Source organism: Hypanus sabinus, chromosome 15, assembly GCF_030144855.1.
Source record: "Hypanus sabinus isolate sHypSab1 chromosome 15, sHypSab1.hap1, whole genome shotgun sequence".
NCBI classification, from domain to species: Eukaryota; Metazoa; Chordata; class Chondrichthyes; order Myliobatiformes; family Dasyatidae; genus Hypanus; species Hypanus sabinus.
In genome coordinates, this window is record NC_082720.1 from 8,753,033 (window position 1) to 8,773,394 (window position 20,362).

Consider the following 20,362-nt stretch of genomic DNA (forward strand, 5'->3'; position numbering starts at 1 on the left):
AGCATTATGAAGGACCCCATGCACCCCTCATACAATCTCTTCTCCCTCCTGCCGTCTGGGAAAAGGCTCTCACGACCAGACTATATAACAGTTTCTTCCCCCAAGCTATCAGACTCCTCAATACCTGAAGCCTGGACTGACACCTTGCCCTACTGTCCTGTTGATTATTTATTATAATGCCTGCACTGTTTTTGTGTACTTTATGCAGTCCGGTGTAGGTCTGTAGTCTAGTATAGCTTTCTCTTTTTTTTATTACGTAGTTCAGTCTAGTTTTTTGTACTGTGTCATGTAAACCATGGTCCTGAAAAACGTTGTCTCATTTTTACTATGCACTGTAACAGCAGTTATAGTCAAAATGACAATAAAAGTTGACTTGACTTGAAGTAGCAAGTGCTGAATTGCTAATATGGGAAGTGGCTATATTGCTGGAGAATAGTATGGGATTTTGAAGCTGGTTTAGAATGAATAAAAATGTTGCCCTGTGGAACTGCATCTGGACCATGGGAAATGCTTGGAATGTTGAATTTCAAAATACTTATAACCATTGGATATACAAATTATTAAATGATTGCCTGATTGACAGATTGCTTAATCGACTGGTAAACATAAATTGCTGTTTTGCAATTTGTCTGACAAGATCCATGATATTGATCTCCATAGAAGCACATTTGTTACTAAATCACTTTGCACTTATAATGACAGCTGCAAAGAAATCCACATGTCTAGACAATTCATTTCTTATGGACCAGAAGGACAAAAGAGGGTTGTTTGTATTGGATGAGAAAAGGGTGAAATAGTTGGAACTTAGTAGTTCTCAGCCCTTCAGTCTTGAATAGGTGTTTGAGTTTAAAATTTATATTAAGTTACAAAACTCAGAGTAAATTCATTTTCAAAGTAGGTATATGTCACCATATACTGCCTTGCCATTCATTTTCTTTCAGGCATTTACAGCAGAACAGAGAAATACAATCTAATCATGGAAGATTATACACAAAGACTGACAGAGAAACAGTGTACAAAACGAGAAAAACTGTGCAAATAAAAAATAAATAAGTAAATAAATAATACCAAGAACATGAGTTGTAGAGTCCTGAAAGTGAGTTCACAGGTTGTAGAATCAGTTCAGAGTTGAGGTGAGTGAAATTATACATTCAGGTCCAGGAGCCTGATGGTTGAATAGTGATAATTGTTCCTGAACCGGTGGTGTGTGTCTTAAAGCTCCTCTACCTCCTTCCTGGCATTAGCAGTGAGAAGAGCGTGACCTGGATTGAAATTGCAAGACACATGAAAAGCTTCAACTTGAAACTGTGTTGAAGTTATAAGACATTTATCTGAAAATATGTTGTCAATGCTCTTAAGACTATTACAAATCACTTGTCAGCAATTGAGTCTCTGTCAGCTCATAGATTCCTGTCTCAAGAACATGTTTGTTGTCCTGTACAGGCATTTTTCTGTCAGCTTGAACTGAATGTAGTTTTCTTGCACTTTCAACACTTTACTTCTGAAGCTCATGTATAAGCCTAGGTTCCAACTGCCCAGCCACTGTGGCACCAGTGTCTGAACCTCTTGCTCGTCAAGCTTATTGTTCATTGCCATAGATGTATGTATGACCAGCTGTTTACCAAGACCTTACTCTTATGGTGGTTAAATCACAAAATTTATCATCCATATCTATTATCTGTGTCTTTAATACCTATTCACATTGGCTGCATTGTTAACTCTTAGAAAAACTTCTGTCACATTAAATTTATGGAATTTCAATTCAACTGTCTTTCACAATGTAAAACTTAGCATGAAATCCAACATTCTTTGCTATATTTCCATAGCTATACTTTTCCTCTGAATTGTCTTTCTCTAATGCATCATTTATATGCAGTATTGTATTGCAACAGAAGAGAAAAAAAGATTTTTCTCTCTTCTAAGGGACCGGTGCAGTCGCTAATTAACTGCAATGTATTATAATTCCTTGCATCAAATTAAATTTTCACAGATTGTGAGGATGTCATTGGCCAAATATATTGTTCTTTATAACCATATAACAATTACAGCATGGAAACAGGCCATCTCGGCCCTTCTAGTCCGTGCCAAACACATACTCTGACCTAGTCCCACTGGCCCTCACTCATCCCATAACACTCCATTCCTTTCCTGTCCATATACCTATCCAATTGTACTTTAAATGACAATATCAAACCTGCCTCTACCACTTCTACTGGAAGCTCGTTCCACACAGCTACCACTCTCTGAGTAAAGAAGTTCCCCCTCGTGTTACCTTTAAACTTTTGCCCCCTAACTCTCAACTCATATCCTCTTGTTTGAATCTCCCCTACTCTCAATGGAAAAAGCCTATCCACATCAACTCTATCTATCCCCCTCATAATTTTAAATACCTCTATCAATTCCCCCCCCCCCCCCCCAACCTTCTACGCTCCAAAGAATAAAGACCTAACTTGTTCGACCTTTCCCTGTAACTTAGGTGCTGAAACCCAGGTAACATTCTAGTAAATCTTCTCTGTACTCTCTATTTTGTTGACATCTTTCCTATAATTCGGTGACCAGAACTGTACACAATACTCCAAATTTGGCCTCACCAATGCCTTGTACAATTTTAACATTACATCCCAACTCCTATACTCAATGCTCTGATGTGTAAAGGCCAGCATACCAAAAGCTTTCTTCACCACCCTATCCACATGAGATTTCACCTTCAGGGAACTATACACCATTATTCCTAGAACACTCTGTTCTACTGCATTCTTCACTGCCCTACCATTTACCATGTATGTCCTATTTTGATTAATCCTACCAAAATGTAGCACCTCACACTTATCAGCATTAAGCTCCATCTGCCTAAATGGCCTAAATCTCTCTGCAAGCTTTGAAAACCTACTTCATTATCCACAACGCCACCTACCTTAGTATCATCTACAAACTTACTAATCCAATTTACCACCCCATCATCCAGATCATTAATGTATATGACAAACAACATTGGACCCAGTACAGATCCCTGAGGCACACCACTAGTCACCGGCCTCCAACCTGACAAACAGTTATCCACCACTACTCTCTGGCATCTCCCATCCAGCCACTGTTGAATCCATTTTACAACTTCAATATTAATACTTAATGATTGAACCTTCCTAACTAACCTTCCGTGCGGAACCTTGTCAAAGGCCTTACTGAAGTCCATATAGACAACATCCACTGCTTTACCCTCGTCAACTTTCGTTGTAACCTCTTCAAAAGGTTCAATAAGATTTGTCAAACATGACCTTCCATGCACAAATCCATGCTGACTGTTCCTAATCAGACCCTGTCTATCCATATAATTATATATACCATCTCTAAGAATACTGTCCATTAATTTACCCACCACTGACGTCAAACTGACAGGCCTATAATTGCTAGGTTTACTCTTAGAACCCTCTTTAAACAATGGAACCACATGAGCAATATGCCAATCCATCCCCGTTTCTAATGACATTTGAAATATTTCTGTCAGAGCCCCTGCTATTTCCACACCAATTTCTCTCAAGGTCCTAGGGAATATCCCGTCAGGACCAGGAGCTTTATCCACTTTTGTACTTCTTAAAAGTGCCAGTACTTTCTCCTCTTTAATTGTCATAGTTTCCATAACTTCCCTACTTATTTCCCTTACCTTACACAATTAAATATCTTTCTCCTTAGTGAATACTGAAGAAAAGAAATTGTTCAAAATCTCCCCCCATCTCTTTTGGCTCCACACAGAGCTGTCCACTCTTTCTCTAAGGGACTTATTTTATCCCTCACTATCCTTTTGCTATTAATATAACTGTAGAAACCCTTCGGATTTATTTTCACCTTACTTCCCAAAGCAACCTGGTGTCTTTTAGCTTTTCAAATTTCTTTCTTAAGATTCTTCTTACATTCTTTATATTCCTTGAGCACCTCATTTACTCCATGCTGCCTATATTTATTGTAGATATCTCTCTTTTTCCTAACCAAATTTCCAATATCCCTCGAAAACCATGGCTTTCTCAACCTTTTAACCTTTCCTTTCAACCTGACAACATAAAGATTCTGTGCCCTCAAAATTTCACTTTTAAATGACCTCCATTTCTCTATTACGTCCTTCCCATAAAACAAATTGTCCCAATCCACTCCTTCTAAATCCTTTCGCACCTCCTCAAAGTTAGCGTTTCTCCAATCAAAAATCTCAACCCTGGGTCCAGTCCTATCCTTCTCCATAATTATATTGAAACTAATGGCATTGTGATCACTGGACCCGAAGTGCTCCCCAACAAGTATCTCCATCACCTGACTTATTTCATTCCCTAACAGAAGATCCAACACTGTCCCTTCTCTAGTTGGTACCTCTTTAATAGGCAAAAGATAATGATTGGTTTTATTTGTCATTTGGATTGCACTGAAGCATGCAGTGAAATGTTGTTTTGCATCAATGTTCAACACATTCAAGATGTGCTATGGGGCAACCCATAAGCTTTGCCGTGCTTCCAGCACCAACATAGCCTTTTCACAACTTATTAACCCTAACCTGTATGTATTGAAATGTGGGAGGATACCAGAGCACCTGGAAGAAACCCACAAAGTTAGGGGGAGAATGTACAAACTCCTTATAAGATAGCAGTGGGAATTGAATCCTGATCTTATTGCTGGTGCAGTAATGAGTTATGCTAGCCGCTATGTACCCTGCCACCCACTACAAAAAGATAATGTTAGTTATTGTTTGTTGAATAATGGCTGTCCTTTCAGCTGAGATGCTTTTAACTACCGTGGTTTCCATTTCATTGGGACACATGGGAAACATTTTGGCCCAATTAAGTGTCTGCCCCAACTTACTAAAGTTTCATGGAAATAGTTAAAAGGCATACAAAGACAAACTGATTAACTGAGTAACAAATTATGCATTTAAATGAAATACAGAATGAATTAGAACACTATCAATACTATTACAGTATTATAAAATTATTCCTAGTAGTTATCATTGGAGGAATTTATCATTGCCATATTCTCTTGACTGTAGAAGAACAACATCAGTGCAGACACCTAGTGCAGATAATGGATGATCTTCATTGCTTTCCTGCATTAAGTCAAAATATAAAACAATGATTTAAAATCACTGGTTTTTGAATTGGTGTCTGTTGGTCCAAATGGATAATGTAACACAAGCACATGTAATTTACTATTCAAAAACTGTTCACTCCATAATGTCTAGTGACCATATCTGGCATCGCCAAGCCTGAATACTTGAAAACGTAGTGAGCAAAACAGTTATGAATTGTAAACACAAAGTACACTGCAGATGCTGTGGTCAAAGCAACGCGTACAACACGCTGGAGGAACTCAGCAGGTTGGGCAGCATCCGTGGAAACGAGCAGTCAACGTTTCTACGGATGCTGCCTGACCTACAGTTATGAATTGGCTTATAACTTATTTCTCGCCAACTATCAGTGACAAAACTCGCTGCTTTTCTGAACAGAAACACACACAACTGGTGTTATTTTAAAAACTGTTCACTGTGATCACACTGTAGAGTACACGTGACTAATGTTAGTTCCAAACTGTTCGGCAACAGTCTTCTGTCCCAATTAAGTGCATAGTGTTTCAAATAAATAATTTTCTCAATTAGTGTTTGTTCTTAAAGGGTGGTCCCAAATGAGCGGCAGCCCTGATTAACTGATGGCCCAATGAACTGGAATCCATTGTATTTGAGAAGGGACTTCCAGTCATTGTTTTGGTGAACATGCTCCTCTTCGCTTTGTTGCTTCAGAATTTTCGGTCTGAATTTATTTCTCTTTTGTTTTTGAAAGCAAGATTCTAGCAATGATTTTTTTTTAAACATGTGGATGTCTAAAATAAAAAGAAACTGCTGTAAATACTATGCCAGTCTGGCCAGTGAGATGAGAGAGAAACCATTGCTTTCCAAATAGCGTCTTTATCTGGAAATGTTCAGTTTCTCTTGCCATAGCCGCAGCCCAATTTACAATATTTTCTGTTTTATTATGGTATTTTCCCAATCTTCAGTTAATTTTCAACCTCTGAGGTTATAAATGCCTATTAAGAGAAAAAACAAATAGTTATCCAATAAACCTTTAATAAACAAAAACCTTCTTTATTTGTGTGAATATTACTGGGGCTTTCTGTTTCAGGCATATTTGGATGAAGCATGGATGTTTTATTTAAAATGTTCATCAACTATGGCTGCAGAAGAGGACCTCTCATTTTCTATTGTTAACTTCATAGACCCTTCATTTTCTCAATCCAGTTACCTTACTGGCAGTGTAATCATGCAGATTGTCAACCAAGCATGATGAAATTATATGGTCTCTGTATTCCACCTTGTGGGGCCAGGGTGAAGAAAGAAAAGCATTTTTTTCCAAGTTTAATATGTTATAAAAAGAACACTTAGAAAAGCTATTATTTTATGGCTCATTTGAAACCCAATGCTCAAGTAAGTAGCATAAACAAGAGAAAATGTCCAGATGCTGGAAATCCAAGCAACACGTACAAAATGCTGGAGGAACTCAGCAGGCCAGGCAGCATCTATGGAATAAAAAAAGTATAGTTGACATTTCGGGTTGAGACCCTTCAGCAGGACTGGGCATAAGTAAGTTGGATATAGCTGTAATACAGTAGCTTTGTTCCCTACAGATGAGGATTGTTTCTTTATTGGTTGCAAAGTATCCTGGGAAATCTTGTAAGGAATGTGGGCGATGGTAAAGAAATTGTTTTTTTAAGTTCTGAAACTGGTCGAAGATCCTAACAACTATCACTAATCTTAAATAACTACAGAACATTGTTATAAAATACAGCAATATGATTGATGGTTTTGTTGTAGTCAGGATATAGAATATAGTATTGTGGTAATGAAAACGTAGCTTTAATGCTTACTTTGCTTGGATCACAGCATGCATATTTGTTGCTACAAGCAGTCAGATTCTGAAACACTATTTTCAATTCTCTATAACTATTGACACTGTGTTTGCATTTGTTCTGTGACATAAATGTGAACATTCCTGATTATGAAATAATAAGTCATCCTGTCGGTCTTAATGTTTAAATATGTATTTACACAGGCCTTCATTAGTTGTGATATTGAATACAAGGGCAGGAAGATTGGGTTCCAGCTTCATTAAACCGGTGAGACCTCAGATGGAGTACTGCAGGCAGTTTTGGCCAGTACAGTATAGCATCACTGCAGAAGGTAGAGAAGAGATTTGGATTTTGCCTGGGATGTAGCATTGTAGTTATTAACAGTGACTGTATAAGTTAGCTTCTTTCTGGAGAGGCAAGGGTAAAAAGGTATGTGAGAGATATAAAATGAGAATATAGATAGGCTAGACTACAGATGTTCCCTATGTCTGAGATGGACATAGGTCTAGGGTAAAGGGTAAGTGATTTACAGGAGACCTGAAGGGGCTCTTCTTCACTCAGACTGGTGAATACCTGAAATGCACTGCCTGTGAGATTTGTGGAAGTAGAGTCCCTGATACCATTTAAGAAGTGAATATATGAGCACTTAAATTGTCTGGACGTGCAGTAGAAGACTACAGACCAATTGATGGGATTCTGATGCAAGTCAGTTCATTGCAATTGTGCATATGACAATAAGCTCAGCTCTGGTCAGCACAAATGTAATGGGCTGAATGGCCTGTTATCCAAAGTTTGTTGATGTATGTGCATTTAATGTTACTGTACCATGTAAACACTTACATTGTGTTACAGATTTTGAATTCATCCTGTTTTTATTATGGGTCCATAAACTAAACTATCTCAACAAATTGCTTCAAATTTTAGGTGGTACAGTAAAGTAGTGACTTTGAAAACAGATGTGATGCCTTCGTGCTCTCAGTCGGCAGGTGGCTGGCTTACTGTTAGTACTAAAAGTTACAAACCTCTAGAGGCAAAAACATTTGAGTACTGCAATCTAAAAGGTAAATGGTATGCTATGATACTTGGTATGTGAGTCTCTCAGGATTATGTAATATATAACCACTTCTGGTGCACTTGTCATTACAGTGTCAAAGGCTATTTGTTTCAAATAGATTGATTCTTGTTCTGATCTAGAGATGCTTGCCATATGTTATCTTCATTGATATTCCCAACATATACACTTCGCAGGAAAGCATACTGATCTCATGAAAAGAAAAAAAATTACATCTTTTCTGTGGGGTTCTAGAAACACAAATTCAACACTAGAAAAAGACACTTAGCATGTTGTGGTCATGGTAGCCAAAAGTGTATTTGCAGTTTATCCCAGTCCCTGGTCTTGCAGATTATGGCATTTCAAGTGTTAAAGCTAGATCAAAGGGAAGTTCTGCTTGCACCTCTCCAACCCTCCTATTAATAACTTTAATGTGTATCTTCTGGACATTATTCTTGCTGAGAAAAGTTGGTCATTCTATCTACCTTTCCTTGGTACATCTGTATAAAGCCTTAAATAAGTGTACAAGATAGGTTTGAGTGTGTCATCTTATTCTTTCCAAAAGATGCTGTGTATTTTCTCCCTCTGTCATCTTAAAACTGTTGAGATCTTTGCTGGGTTACAGTTCTGTTGCTGTTGGTTGCCTCTGGTATCTTGCATTAATAGAAATGGTTAATTTTTGAGTCAAGGAAATCCTTCAACCAAATGATTTCAATGCTACAACTTCATTTGTTTAATTAGCACAGAGACTGAAATATGCACAAGCAGTTTATCCTGTTTGTGGCAGTACCGAACAGAATTTTAAAAGCTAACTTTTCTGTGCTGATGTGAATTCTGATGCCTTACTGCTGAGGTTAGCTAACACAGGACTGACTGCACTGGATATTAGAAAAAAAAAACATTTTTTCAGTGACTTAGTTATGCTGCCAGGGGTCCCATATCCATTTGACAAAGAAACAAATGTAAGTTTGAACTAAGACAGATTCCCTCGATCTATATGTTTGGGGGTCCACTTGGATACATCAGGCATTTAGCTTCGATGTGTAAGAAGTATTTTCAATAGACACATGTCTTGTGCAGGATGAACAGCTGAAGTTCAGGGGCAAAGGGAGAATTACAAGATTTTTTAATGGAATTCTTTTCAGACAGTGGTTTGGGAGACGTTTAGATACAGGATCTAAACAAAAATTGAACCAATATCTGTATCGGAAAATCAGCTATGAAAATGTAAGCTGAAACAAGTATACAGTGAAACAATAGACGAGGTGTTGCAACTCTACTGTACTCGATTCCGTCACTTCTCTGTTCTCTCACCCCAGTCAATTTGGATTGGCAACCGCATCTCTTTCTTTCTTTCTTTCTTTCTTTCTTTCTTTCTAAATCTTTTTATTAATATTAGTAATATGGACAGAATACAAATAATATATTGATAAAGAAATTACCAACATACAAATTCCATTACATATGAAAAAAAATACATAATAGTTACAATATAAATGAGTTTACCAAGACATAAGCCATAAAATATATGTATGAACATGGTAAGTCTAAATATTTCATAATATATGATATAAAAAAACAAAAAAGAAAGAAAATATATATATATATAATGCAAAACTAGCTAATCTACTAATCTAATAACTAATATAGAAGAAAAAAGAAGCAAAAAAAGAGAGAGAAAAATAAAAAGGGGGGCTGTTTATAATATCTCACAAAAATAAGTATTCATCAAAGCCGTCACAATGTCCTCTCAACATACATAAGCTAAAAGCTGGGAAATCAAATGAACTTGGCACAGGGTCATATTACATCATATGAAAATGTTGAATAAATGGTCTCCATAACTTTTCAAATTTATTAGAAGTCTCAAAAGTACCACTTCTAATTTTTTCTAAATTTAAACATAACATAGTTTGTGAGAACCAATTAAATACAGTGGGAGGATTAATTTCCTTCCAATTCAACAATATAGATCTTCTAGCCATCAGAGTTAGAAATGCAATCATTCGACGGGCAGAAGAAGGTAAATGCAGTGAGTCTAACATTGGTAAACCAAAAATTGCGGTAATAGGATGAGGTTGTAAATCAATATTCAAAACCGCAGAAATAATATCAAAAATATCTTTCCAATATTTCTCCAAAAATGAACAAGACCAAAACATATGAGTTAAAGACGCAATTTCAGATTGACATCTATCACAAATAGGACTAATATGAGAGTAAAAATGAGCTAATTTATCCTTGGACATATGGGCCCTATGTACGACCTTAAATTGTATTAATGAATGTTTGGCACATAACGATGATGTATTAACTAATTGAAGAATTCTATCCCAATTCTCACTAGAAATAATAAGACTAAGCTCTCTTTCCCAATCCTTTTTAGTCTTATAAAGAGGCTCTGAACATATCTTCATAATTATATTATAAAGTTTTGAAATAAGCCCTTTTTGAAAAGGGTCTAATTCAAATAAACTCTCCAAAATATCTGAAGGTACAAAATTTGGAAACGTAGGGAGTACAGAACTTAAAAAATGTCTAATCTGTAAATATCTAAAAAAATGAAATCTAGGCAAGTTATATTTGTTGGATAATTGCTCAAAAGACATGAAACAATTGTCTAAAAATAAATCAGAAAATCTTAGTAATCCCTTAGTTTTCCAAGCCGAATAAGCTTGATCTATAATGGAAGGGTGGAAAAAACAATTAGATACAATAAGACTATTTAAAACGAATTGAGTCAACCCAAAAAATCTCCGAAATTGAAACCATATATGTTTAACTATCGGGTTGTCAATTCGTTTCGGCAATTTAGAAAGAGCAAAAGGGAGAGAAGTCCCTAAAATAGAACCCAGAGCATAAGCTGATACAGATTTAGTTTCTAAACTCACCCAACAAGGGCCGAAAGATCCACCCCCATCTTTCAACCAACATAACAAATATCTAATATTAACTGCCCAATAGTAAAATCTGAAATTAGGTAATGCTAACCCGCCTTCCTTTTTTGTCTTCTGTAAATATATTTTACCTAACCTGGGATTTTTATTCTGCCATATATATGAAGAAATTTTAGAGTGAACATTAGTAAAAAAAGATTTCGGGATAAAAATTGGTATCGCTTGAAAAATATATAAAAACTTAGGTAAAATAACCATCTTAATAGCATTAATCCTACCTATTAGGGATAAAGATAAAGGTGACCACTTAGTAAACAAACCTTTAATCTGATCAATTAAGGGTAAAAAATTAAATCTAAATAAATCTTTATGGTTTTTTGTGATTTTGATCCCTAAATAAGTAAAAGAATCATTAACTAATTTAAAAGGTAAATTTCCATAAATTGGGACCCGTTTATTCAAAGGAAACAATTCACTTTTATTAAGATTTAACTTATACCCAGAAAACTCACTAAATTGAGCCAATAATGATAAAACTGCTGGGATGGATTTCTCCGGGTTAGAAATGAATAGTAATAAATCATCTGCATACAAAGATAACTTATGAATGTCTGTCCCACGATTAATACCCAAAATATCCTGTGATTGTCTGATGGCAATTGCCAAAGGTTCTAAGCCAATGTTAAATAGTAATGGACTAAGAGGACATCCTTGTCAAGTGCCCCGAAATAGGCGAAAAAAGGGAGATCTTTGATTATTGGTAAACACTGAGGCTACTGAAGTATGATAAATCAATTTAATCCATGATATAAATATCGGACTAAAATTAAACTTCTCCAACACATTAAATAAGTAAGGCCATTCAACTCTATCAAATGCTTTCTCCGCATCTAATGAAATCACGCATTCTCAAGTGTCATGTGAGGGAGTATAAACAATATTCGACAATCTCCTAATGTTAAAAAAAGAATAGCGATTTTTAATAAAACCGGTTTGATCATCTGAAATAATTTTGGGTAATACCTTCTCCAATCTAGATGCCAGTAACTTGGAAAAAATCTTGGAGTCTACATTCAATAAAGATATAGGTCTATAGGAAGCACAGTTAGTAGGGTCTTTATCTTTCTTCAATATTAGAGAAATGGAAGCTCTATAAAAAGATTGTGGCAAATTCCCCAATCTAATTGCTTCCTCAAAAACCTTACCTAACCAAGGGGAAAGAGTAGCGGAAATTTTTTTTTAAAATTCAACTGTATAACCATCTGGACCCGGTGCTTTCCCAGAATTCATTGAGGAAATAGCCCCTTTAATTTCTACATCTGTAATAGGAATATCCAGTATCAAAAGATCATCAGATGATAATCTTGGAAAATTTAATTTCCCAAGAAAATCAGACATGGTATTATGATCTTGAGGAAATTCAGATTGATACAGGGAGGTATAGAAGTCTTGAAATGCTTTATTTATCTCATCATGTTAACTGTCAGATTCCCATTCTGCTGACCAATCTTAGTGATTTGACGTTTAACCAAAGCATTCTTCAATTGACTAGCTAACAGTTTACCAGATTTATCACTATGTATATAAAAATCAGATTTAGTTTTCATTAATTGATTTTCAATCGATTAAGTAAGTAAGTTGATTAAGTAAGTAATAAACTATGTTCCATTTGAAGTTCAACCCTTTGTGAAGCTCCTTACTAGGAGCAATCGAATATTTCTTATCAATCTCTTTAATTTTATCAACCAATAAAAGAGTTTCCATCTTAGTACATTTCCTCAAACCAACAGAATAAGAAATAATCTGTCCACGTATAAAAGTGTCCCAAAGTGTTCCGCAGGAGATATCATCTGTAGAATTAGTTGAAAAGAAGAAGTCGATCTGCTCCTCCATAAATTTTATAAAGTCAGAGTCTTGCAACAAGGTAGAGTCAAATCGCCATTGTCTGGCATTAGAAGCTGTATCCGTAAATTTCATAGAAAGTAATAATGGAGCATGATCAGAGATAGCTATAATATCATAGTTACAACTGATTACCAATGGAATAAATCAAGAGTCTACAAAAAAATAATCAATTCTCGAATAAGAGTGATAAACATGTGAGAAAAAAGAAAACTCTTTGTCTTTAGGATGCCGGAATCTCCAAATATCAAAAACTCCATTGTCAGTCAAAAAAGAGTTAATACAAGTGGCCGACTTATTAGGTAAAGTCTGAATAGATAAAGATTTATCCATCAGAGGATTTAAACAACAATTAAAGTCACCACCCATTATTAACTTATTTGTTTAGATTGGGTAAAGAGATAAATAAGGACTTAAAAAAATCAGGACAATCCACATTTGGAGCATAAACATTAACCAAAGCAACCTTTTTATTTCAAAGTAAACCCATAATTAACAAAAATCTACCATTCGGATCTGAAAAAATATCATGTTGAACAAATGGAATCAATAAAAATTGAAACTCCTTTTTCTTTAGCATTTGAATTTGCGTGATACCGTTGACCCCGCCAAAATCTAAAAAAACGAAATTTGTCCTCCTTCCTCACATGAGTTTCTTGTATAAAAATGATATGAGCATTATGTCTTTGGAATACTTTGAAAATCATCTTTTGTTTAATTGGATGATTTAAACCATTAGTATTCCAAGACACAAAATTAATGGTCTGATTCTAAAATCAACCCTTTAGGGTTAACCAACTTATAAACTCATGCACTCGGAAGAGGAACAAAAGTAATGAGAAGACCCGGAAGTGACGACAACACAGACATTTTTGAAGTTCAAAAACAGCCCAAATAAAAAAACTAACATAAACTGGTGCAAAAAAAAATAGAATTAGAAAACAGACCATCCCCCCCACCCCACAAGAGAAAGAGAAAAAGCCAAAATATGACTTAAAAAGGGAAAAAGTAAGACTAATCCTACCCCCATGTCAGCTGAAGAACACTCCATATATAAAGGATATATATAAAAGAATCACCCCAACTTTAAAAATTAAAATCACTATAATAAAAACCATATTTCTAAGTATAGTTAGTTGTAAAAAAAATAAAAATATAATCACTAAAAAAAAATTATAAATCGGGCTCTAGCCCAGATAAAACAAAAAATATTTAAGCTATGATAAGCAATGCATTGTAGGAAAAAGATGAAAGAAAGAAGAAAAATAAAGCCATCTTAAGCAAAACCAAAAATCTTTTTCAAAAAGCCACCATCTTAATCAAAGAAAAATTCACCTTCAAAGAATTAAAAATATACCTTCGAAGGAACAAAGTTAATGGACAAGTATGTAGTATAATGGTTAAAGTGTATAAGGCAGAACAATTAATATGACGAAAACACACTTTAACTTAAGTATAAAGTATAGGATGAACCTACACCAATAATCAGATTTTAATTCTGGTTTAAGAGATCGAGAACCATCTTACACGATCAGAATCGTTCATTTATTCGAGACCGCTGTCTGTAGCAGTAGGGAAGTTCTCCTCCAGATATTTTCTCGCTTCTGAAGTTGAAAGGAAAACCTGTCGTGGAGCATTCGACGGAGGTATTCGAAGCTTCGCAGGGTATAGGAGCGCAGGTTTCAGATTTTTCTCATAACATTCAGCCATCAACGGTTTAAAAAGAAGCCTTCTTTTTAAAAGGTCAGGGCTAAAGTCTTCGACCAGGCGGAAGCAGAATTCTTTGAATTTAATCATTCCTGCCCGACGAGCTGCTCGTATAAGTTGTTCTTTGCCATGTACGTAATGGAACCGGGCAATTACCACCGAAGGTTTATCTGTAACACTCGGTGATCGACGCCAAATTCTATGTGCCCGATCCAATAAAGGGGGGTTATTCGGGAAAATCGTCGGAAACGCTTCTTTTAAAAGTTGAGCAAAATATTTCGAAGGGTCATCTTTCTCTATGCCATCTGGAAGACCAAGTATACGTAAGTTCTGTCTTCTGGACCGATTCTCAAAAAAGTCACTCTTGGCTTTAAGGGCTTCCATCAGCTTAATGGTCGAAATTAAATCCTGTTGCAGTTTTTCAATAGTCAAATCTCGCTTCCGAGCATCTTCTTGCAGAGACGCAATAAGAGCTTGTTGCTGTATAATTACTAAATCCGTCTTAACCATGTACTCTTGAAAAGCCTTTATATCTTCTTTAAAAAATTGTTGTAGTTCAGCAAATTTTTTATCCAAAACCTCCATAAACAATTCAAAAGTTAATTGAGTTTGTTGTGGCGGAGCCTGCTTCTTTCCGTTCTGATTGCGTCTGGGATCCCGTCCCTTAGACCTGAGAGACATTTCTGTTTGCATATCTTCAAAAGTTCACAACAAACTCTTGGCAGTAAATTTAAAAAAAATTAACAAAGGAACTTTTGTTATAGGTAAAAATAAGCTGAATAAGGGTGAACAAAGGTTTAAAAAAAAAGTAAAGGTTATGGAGCGAATCCAAAACAGTACTCACTCCATGAGCGTCTCCAGCTGACTCCCTGCATCTCCTCCACAATCACCATCAGCACAGCTGCACTACAGCAGTGTAGCCTTGCAGGCTGTGTGCTCAAGTCACTTGCTCTTACTCATTGTACACTTTTGACTGAGACTGAGTACAGCTCCAAAGCCATCAATAAGTTTGCTGATGACACCACACTGTTGTTGGCCAAATCAAAGGTGGTAACAAATCAGCAGAAAGGAGAGAGATTGAAAATTTGGTTGAATGGTGCCACAACAACAACCTCTCACTCAATTTCAGCAGAACCAAAGGGGTTTCTTGATGTCAGGAGGAAGAAACTGGAGGACTCTGAGCCAGTCCTCATTTAGGGATCGGAGGTGCAGAGGGTCAGTAACTTTAAAGTCTTTGCTGTTATCACTTTGGAGGATCTGTCATTACAAAGAAGGCATTGTAGCGCCATTACTTTATTAGAAGCTTGCACAGATTTGGCAATTTTAAACTTTGACGAACTTCAATAGACGCACAGTGGAGCTCATCCTGGCTGGTTGCATTATAGCTAGGTATGGAAGCACCAATGCCCAAGAACAGAAAAGCTTACAAAAAGTATTTGGATACAGCTCAGTCCATCACAGGAAAAGCCCTCCAAGCCTACATCTACAAGGAGAGCTGCCACGATAAGCAACGTCCATCATCAAGAAACCTCTCTTCTTGCTGCTGTCATTGGAAAAGAGGTACGGGAGTCTGGGACCCCATACCACCAGGTTCAGGAATAGTTATTACTCTATAAATTATTACTCTATATTATTACTCTATAAATAGTTATTACTGGCTCCTGAACCAGCATGAGTAATTTCACTTTCCTCAACCCTGAACACAAAATATGGACTTGTCTTCAGTGACTCTACAACATGTTCTCAGTATTATTTATTTACCTATTTTATTATTATTCTTGTTTTTTTATTTGTAAAGTTTGTCTTTTGTGCATTGATTGCTTCTCAGTCATTGTGTATATTTTTCATTGGTTCTATTGTATTTTTTTTGCTCTACTGTGAATGCCTGCAAGAAATCGAATCTCACGGTAGGATATGATACCATAGACTGTCCGTACTTTGATAATAAATTACTTTGCACTTTGAACTCTGGACAGATAGGGTGGAAAGATAGGATTTAGATTGAAAACCACCAGGGCAACTAATTTATTCAGAAAGAGGGAAATCAAAATGTGCATTTTAAGAAAAAATAACATTCCAAACTAGAAAATCTGTATATTAATGAATAAAGTGAAGAAACTTATCTTGTATCTTCTCTCTTGATGATGCTAAAAAACTAAGAAGAGGCTGACACAGTGTACATAGTTCGAGTGAATAAGTAAGCATATGGTTCAAAACTCACATTGTGCAATAGTGTAGCTGTGTTTTCTGTATCATGTTTAATTTCTGCAGATTTAGAAAAGAGCTTTTCTGGGTTTGTGGTAATTTAGTTAATAACAGATTGTTAAAAAAACTATTTTTGTCAGTACTAATTAAAAAAAGTCATGCTTTCCTTCCACTTCTCCCTTCCTTCTCCCAAGCACAATGGTTATGAAGAATGGTTAGGTCAAGGGGTTGAATTAGAAACGCATTTGAAGTATGAATTTAATAAAAAGTATCCAAAAAAATCCTTAAAATTATGTATATAAGTGATAAGTGTTTTTGTTCAACACAGATAGTTATGATTATTGTTGCAAGGACACAAATTTGAAGCCCTGTGTTCCATAGCATAACAGGCAGGGCCTTCAGTCCTGAAGAAGTTTCCAGTCCTGCTGAAGGGTTTCAGCTCAAAACGTTGACTGTACTTTTTTCCATAGATGCTGCCTGGCCTGCTGAGTTCCTCCAGCATTTTGTGTGTGTTGCTTGGATTTTCAGCATCTGCAGATTTTCTCCTGTTAGGATCTTTTGTCTGTTAGATTTTTGTAGTTTATATTTGAGTTGCCTTTTCCTAGCTCTTTAAGAGCTCAGCAAACTTGGCTAGTAAATAGCTGATGTATCCTGTGTGTGTTCCATATTTGAATTATAGCTTTTGTTTAGCTGATTTCAGTTACATCATTAAAGTGAGAAGATGTTAAATTGCTCAGGCATCCCCAAACAAGGGGAAAATTCCTTAAGTAACCCATTTCAAATACTTTTATGGTTGCTTGAGAATCTAACAGGGTCTGCTCCTCTTCCTTCTCCCCCCTCCCCACTTTGTTGCTACAAATGACCTTTTTTTGCAAAATATATCAAAAGCACAAAGTTTACTTTATAGATATCACAGTTACTGGAGTGTTGAATCAATGAAGGGGAATTACTTTTGAATAAAAGATGTTTTCTGACAACTGTCATTTAAGGCTGCCCTTTAAAATGATAGAAATATAGTATTTTTAAGACTAAAGTTTTAGATAATACACATTTTTAACCTCATCTCCTGTATAATTATTTGTTTGCTGCTGTGTAATGTTAACTGATTCTTGGCAATAAATATTTGAAAGCTGGTCATATCAGTTTTGAAGCTGGTTGTTTCTCCAACTACCTCATTGTAATAAATGAGAGATTTGAACAGCTTTATTCATCATTTTGCAGTATTACTATGTTGGCAAGGTCATTAAAGATTATTGAAAACCTGAATCCAAGTAGATCTGATGGATACAGTGAATTACTCATTTTTGCATGCAATTTTCTCTTTACTTTTGTAGCCTTGTATAAGGATCCTATGGTTTATCATGATGTTTTACTTTATTTTCCTTAAAGTAAAAATCTCAGGTGGAATAGAATCTACAACCATTTTAATTTCTTGTAAAAATGCAGCAGTTTCCTTCAATACTCAGCCTCAGCTGAATTTGTTGGTTCCAGTTCTGATGTACGCAGGAACGTAAGTGGTTCAGCATGAACACTACGTCATTGTGCATTAGCCTCTGCTTCAAATGCACACATGTAGATGTCATGTGAGGAATGATTCAGAAAGGCAAGAACACCTTCAGGTTAAATCATGTAATTTGAGCTGTTGAGTGGAGACTTGTAAGCAACAAGACTTAAAATATTAATCCCCATTTATGTTAATGATAAGTCTTGCATTACACTCTAATTTCAAAAAATTTTATAACAAGTTGCCACAATTTTCCCTATTTTAATGTCATTGCACCAAATGTTTTGGTTTTCTTGGTATAAGACACCAATTGTGTCTACTTTTCAGACATTTAAGTTGTGTTTGCTTCAGGTAGAATTTGGAAGAGGAAAGTAATTTTCCTTTGTGGCCATTTAAACTCTGGTTATCAGGGAAGGACATGACAGTACCCACATTTACTGAACTTGAAGAATGACCACACAGGGAAGATTTTAGGGATACTCATTAATTTGTGGAATGGAGACAGCATAAAATAAATTAAGCCTTCTAATCTAATGACTGTAGTTAAAACTTGAATTGATTAGTTCAAATCGCATTTATGTTATTATGTTTAATACAGGACAACTGGTGGTGTGCACACTTTGTTCCTTTGTAATGAAGACAAAACAGATTTGGTTATTTTCTGCCCACCTGCTCCCCTTACTGGCACGATTCTGCATGGTTCCTGTGGAAATGCTCATCATTATCAACAGATTTGCCATGATATTCACGGGACTGGAGGTGCTTTATTTCCTGGCCTCAAACCTGCTGGTACCATACAAGCTGGCAAAATCAGCCTACAGGGAGCTGGTGCAGGTGAGAGAATCTCTGTAGTTGATTATTCAAAACTTTACCAAGCTTCTGTATTTTGCATTTCCAGTTATTCACCCTTCTTCCTCCAAATTCTCCAAGGCCTTTTTCTTGTGCCCTTCTATGAGTTATCTTCATCAACCTATTCTGTCCTATTCTGAGTGTTCCAGACTTGCTGATTGTACAGGAAGATTTTTTTGCCTTCCACTGGAGTCCACTTGGCTGCTCATAGTGCTGTATCTTAACTGAGTTTCAATTGCTAATAGCAATTTATTCTGTAAATTCAATTATTTGAAGCCATATTTATTTTATGACATCTCTTCATTAATGGCTCACTTCTTGACAAATTTACCACAATCCTATTTGTCTTAATTTGAGCTAATTAAAATTGCAGTTACTAAATGTAATTTTTTCCCATTTAGTTGTTAGTCTACCAAATAATTTGTCAATGTTGTACTTTGCTGACTTTGTTATGTGGTTCATTAACCATTTTCTTTGTTTTGCATTTGAAGTTGGGCATCCTGACCACTCATAACTGTTACAAATTTAGTTCAAAAATTGCTAGAAATGGCTTTGGTTGAGAGAAGCTTGACTAAAAGAAAATTATTTTTCCACCCATTCGAAAAACAGTATTGCTACTTTCAAGGTAGCTTTTAAAATTTATCTTTATTTGATCACAAAATTACTCTATAACTTTGTGGGAATGTGTGTGGAAAATAATGATCTTTCATAAAAGGAATTAAAGGAATGGAATGTTAAATTAGTAGGTAAATCATCAAACAGCCTATGATGAGAGAGAGGTATGCTGCATAATAATTGGCACCCATTACTGTACCGTTTGTATTGTGATATGACAGCTTAATGCCAATATCATTCCCCATGAGTTTCCAAGAATTGTTACATTTGTGGAGAGAAAATAAATACCTGAACAGTTTAGGGCATCTCCCTTTTGAGGATTATTTTTCTGACCAGGTTTGTTCTTGTAAAGCAACTTCTCTTGTATAAATGAGAACAGTTTCTAAAGTTTTAGAATGTTTGTCATCTCATTTTGTCTCAATTCAAGCAATTTCTTGTTCTATATCTAATTGATTTCTAATTTGCCTCAATTTCCTCCTTTTCTCCTACACCCTTTTAAGGGGAAGTACTCCTGTCCTATCATGCATCGTAATCACAGATGTCCCATTGACCTTGCAGCAATAATTAATGGCTGACAATATTTGATGCAGAAAATTCTGAACTTGAAGGATAAGGAAAGATGTGTGATTCACTGTCACAACATCTGGGATTTTAGATTTTGGATATACATATAGAGAGATTTCATGGTGAACAATGTGACAGTTACCTGCCAACACATTAAAACGTTGGCCTGGATTTTGTTTTATCTTTATTAAT

General features: G+C 35.8%; 1 protein-coding gene across 1 annotated transcript in view; it reads left to right on the top strand.

Moving 5' to 3' along the window:
• Positions 1–20,362, top strand: part of rnf145a (ring finger protein 145a) — a 150,902-nt gene that overhangs the window by 80,701 nt on the left and 49,839 nt on the right. Inside the window, exon 4 of the mRNA XM_059989980.1 lies at positions 18,741–18,976. Coding sequence (XP_059845963.1) covers positions 18,741–18,976 — 236 coding nt within the window. The remainder of the gene's footprint in view (positions 1–18,740; positions 18,977–20,362) is intronic.